The sequence below is a fragment of the Dysidea avara genome, chromosome 15 (genome assembly GCF_963678975.1).
Source record: "Dysidea avara chromosome 15, odDysAvar1.4, whole genome shotgun sequence".
NCBI lineage: Eukaryota > Metazoa > Porifera > Demospongiae > Dictyoceratida > Dysideidae > Dysidea > Dysidea avara.
In genome coordinates, this window is record NC_089286.1 from 13900494 (window position 1) to 13904523 (window position 4030).

General features: G+C 40.9%; 1 protein-coding gene and 1 long non-coding RNA gene across 2 annotated transcripts; both read left to right on the top strand.

Annotated features, from left to right (window-relative positions):
- Positions 1-486: 486 nt before the first annotated feature.
- LOC136245569 (uncharacterized) lies at positions 487-1155 on the top strand. The gene is made up of 2 exons (XR_010695941.1): positions 487-854; positions 1018-1155. It is a non-coding gene; the product is annotated as an uncharacterized lncRNA (long non-coding RNA).
- Positions 1156-1299: 144 nt separating this feature from the next.
- LOC136245568 (piggyBac transposable element-derived protein 4-like) lies at positions 1300-3351 on the top strand. Its single transcript, XM_066037081.1, has one exon. It carries the CDS (start codon positions 2023-2025, stop codon positions 3031-3033), a length of 1011 nt encoding a protein of 336 aa, XP_065893153.1. The 5' UTR covers positions 1300-2022; the 3' UTR covers positions 3034-3351.
- The last annotated feature ends 679 nt before the right edge of the window (positions 3352-4030 follow it).

Here is a 4030-nt window from a genome sequence, read left to right on the forward strand (position 1 = left end):
CACACACATAAACATAGAGTCACACACACACATAGAGTCACACACACTAACATACACAGAGTAACACACACACACACACGCATGCACATACATGCATGTGCGCATGCAAGTATGTGCACACATTCAGCAGATGCACACACCCATCCATGCACGCATGTGCCCACAGACACATCTTACACGCACGCACACACACACCTACACATCCATACATGCACACACCTACACATCCATACACGCACGCACACACACACCCTACTCATACAGATAAATATGCATGCACACACATATAATGAACAAAATCAACAATAGGGTAAATAACAGTTATATAATAAACAAAATCAACAATAGGGTAAATAACAGTTGTCCGGTACAGCAGCACTGTTACCTGTGATGCCAGTGCTTCCCATGATACCAGTTATACTAGCGATATTAAATTCAATCAGTTTATTAAAAAGATTACAAAATACAACATGATTAACCCTTTGTTATCCCAATTAAATACGTAATGCGTAAAACCGCTGTTACCTAAAAGCCATTTTAGTGGCGCAAATATACATGCGCGTTTAAAGAGGCATAACGTCTGTGGAGAATATCCAATTGATGAACCGTTACTGCCCAGCTGCTCGCCATGGTTTCACAATTCTAATCGTCTTTAAAGCGTAAAAACTGGACGAAGTATGGCGAAGTTACGAGCGAAAGAAGTTGCTGCTATGCTGGACGATGATAGTGACTGGAATGATTCGGATGAAGAAGCCGAACGAGATGAAAAGCGTGAGGCTAGTGACGATTACGACGGTGGTGAAGAAGAACACGAAGGCCTAGAAGGTTTTCTAGACTATATTGAGGAGTATCAGGTATTCTTTCGCCTTTGTGCTTATAAACAACGATTTCTTTTTGTTCTTTTTTTATAATTCAAATTGCAAATGCTATTTACCCATAACAATGGTTGTATTAGTTTCTTCTAAGGTTATTTGTACTTCTTTGGCAAGGGAATATTTATATGGCAGCTATTTTTAGTACTGGTTAGGTCTCCAAGACTGGGAACCTCCACCATCGGATGATGACGACAACAACATTGGACAGATTCCACCACCCAAAGGTAGCCTCACTGAAGTGGATGATCAGGAGACTGTGGAAGCTACTGATGATGATGTATGTCACACTTTCTTCCATTGTCAGCTATTCACTGTAATTGTATTTATAAATACAAGAACGCTCGACTGGAAGTGGTCGAGTGTTGGAGAGTGGTACTGGGAGAATACTGGTATGTCACTGAACAGTTTGTCTTGTTGATAATGTATTCCTTTTAGGCTGAAGATGTTTCTGCACTGACCGAAAGTACTGGAGGGAATGAGATTGCAGGCGTGAGTGGAGGGGGCAGTAGCAACAGCAGTTCTAGTGAAAGTGGCTCCCTAGGAATCTCTATTAACATTTCTAATTTAAGCAGAGTACCAAATAGGTTAGGTGTTTCTATTGATTTGTCAAATTTAACTTGTCCCATTCCTCTACCTTCTACTACAACTGCTAGTGCCTCTATTCCTCTCAGGGGGGATCCATTTGTTGAGCCTGTGGGTCCTACAACACCCCTGCCACCAACAGCTACAGCAATGGATTTTTTTGGGCAGAGTTTTGATGACGATCTTTTTAGGCACATTGTAGATGAAACCAACTTGTATGCCTCTCAAAAGGGTTCTAAATGGAGGTGGCCTCTAACTGTAGATGAACTAAAGGCCTTCTTAGGGGTATGGATCGTGATGGGAATAGTTAGGCTACCCCGGGGTTCGTGATCATTGGTCCCAAGAACGTATTTATGGGGAACATTTAGTGATTACTGATGCCTTTGCTAGAGATGGTTTTTTTGAGATCTTGTGGAATTTGCATTTCAATGACAATACCAAGGCTTTTCCACGGGGACATGATAATTATAATAAGCTGCACAAAATTAATCCCATTGCTGATCACCTCTCACGCAAGTTTTTGGCCCTTTACAATCCACACAGGGAGAACTCCATAGATGAAGCCATGATCGTTTATAAAGGTCAGTCATCCCTGAAGCAATTCATGCCCAAAAAGCCAATCAAGCGAGGCTTTAAAGTGTGGTGTAGGTGTGATAGCAAAAATGGGTATACATGTAGCTTCCAAGTATATACAGGAAAGGTAGGCCAGACCATAGAAAAGAATTTGGGGGCAAGGGTAGTTAAAGATTTGTCCGAACCATTAAGGGGTAAAAATTATCATCTCTACTTTGACAATTTCTTTTCCAGTCCCACACTTTTGGCTGAGCTATTGGATTTCAAAATCTATTGCATCGGGACTGTGGTGTCAAATAGGAAACATTTTCCAAAATATAGTAAGGCCCGGGTCAAGGCATTGGAAAGGGGAGAGCACATCACCTCACAAGTCATAGACAATAAAGTCCACTGTTTTATTTGGAGGGATAGGAACCCTATATGTTTTAATGACACCATTTGTGATCACACAGACATTACTTCTGTGTCTCGGAAACTAGCTGATGGCAGCCGAGCTGACTTCAACTGTCCACAGTCAGTTAATCTCTACAACCAGAACATGGGAGGAGTAGACTTGGCTGATCAATTGCGTAGGTCATACACATGTTCTCGTAGATCAAAATCTAGGTGGTACATGCGAATGTTCTGGGTTTTTTTTGATTTGTCCATTGTAAATTCCTACATTCTTGAGTCTGTCAGCCTAAACCATTGCCCAGGAATAGCTAGGACTGGGCGACAGAAGAAGCAGTATAGGTCCCACTTAGAATTTAGGAAAAGTTTGGCTTTAGAGCTTATAGGGAATTTCAGCTCAAGGGGAAAGAAGGGAAGGCCTAGGCATAGTGCAGAAGTAGTACCTGCTGTGTTTGATCGACAGTATTATCCTATAGAGTTTCCGAGCGAGGGGCAGTGTGTTGTGTGTAAATATCGGGTCCCAGGTCGTAAGAGAACTAAGTTTGGCTGTGGTTTGTGTGGCGACAAACAAATGTGCCCTGTTACCTGTTTTGAGATCCACCATACCCACTAACTAATCCATATTGTTTATCTGCATAATTTGAGTCTTTCAGGTAGCTACTGTATGAAGTGAAGAAAAAACATGTTTATTGTATGTACGCATGTTGTTTTTTTATTGCACGAGTGTGTGTGTGTGTGTGGATAACAGAAACAGAGCTCCAAGAGCAAAGGGTTTTTTCCTCTTTGTACAGAGGTTTTCCCCTGGAGATGGAGGGGCACCATCTCCTAAATCTAGGCTAAACATTTTCTCTCTGTCTGCCCCAGGTCTGGTTTTAGTATTATTATTATTATGCACGCATATTGAAATTCAACTGCTTTTTTAATGAATTATTACTTGATCAAATGAATTTTGCTGAGTCTGTAAACGTCACGATGCGTCAGTCTAGTAATTTGAAGTGTTACTTCCGAATATGGCACTGGTGGCTTCATTGAAGGTGGATTTATGGCCGCCACGACTGAACAAGGCACGCATCTTCTGCACTATCATTTCATATTCTGGAGCAGCTATCGGAGACTGTTCATGCTGATTTTCAGCCACGGAAGAGTTGTACTTCGAAAGTTAGATGGCTGAAATCACGCCATTATACAGATTTGTCTTTTTTTATTTTATGTAAGCTTGTAAACAAATGTGATAGCATTTTTGTAGAAATCATAACTTGATTAAACGATTTTTTATGTGTCTAAACGTCATTGTACGTCAATGTATCATTCCAGAGTATTTCTTCCAAATTTGGCAGTGCTGACTGTTTCCATGACGAAGTTGTGGCCATCGCAAACAAAAGATGCACGCGTATTCTAAAAAAAATAGCGATGATGTTACAATTATTATTTAAACAACACCTCACCTTGTAGAGCAGTTAATGGACAGTATTCAGGCCGCTTTTCAGTCACGGAGGATCCTTAGTTAAAGAGTTACAGTGGTGAGTTCACGCCTGTGTAATATACAAAATTTCGGTAAAAATAATTCAGGTAACGGGGTATGCGTGCCACTTTAATGGCTTTTAGGTAAC

Bases quoted from the DNA above. Each gene is read 5' to 3' on its own strand.
- LOC136245568 (XM_066037081.1), top strand. From the start codon at position 2,023: ATGATCGTTTATAAAGGTCAGTCATCCCTGAAGCAATTCATGCCCAAA.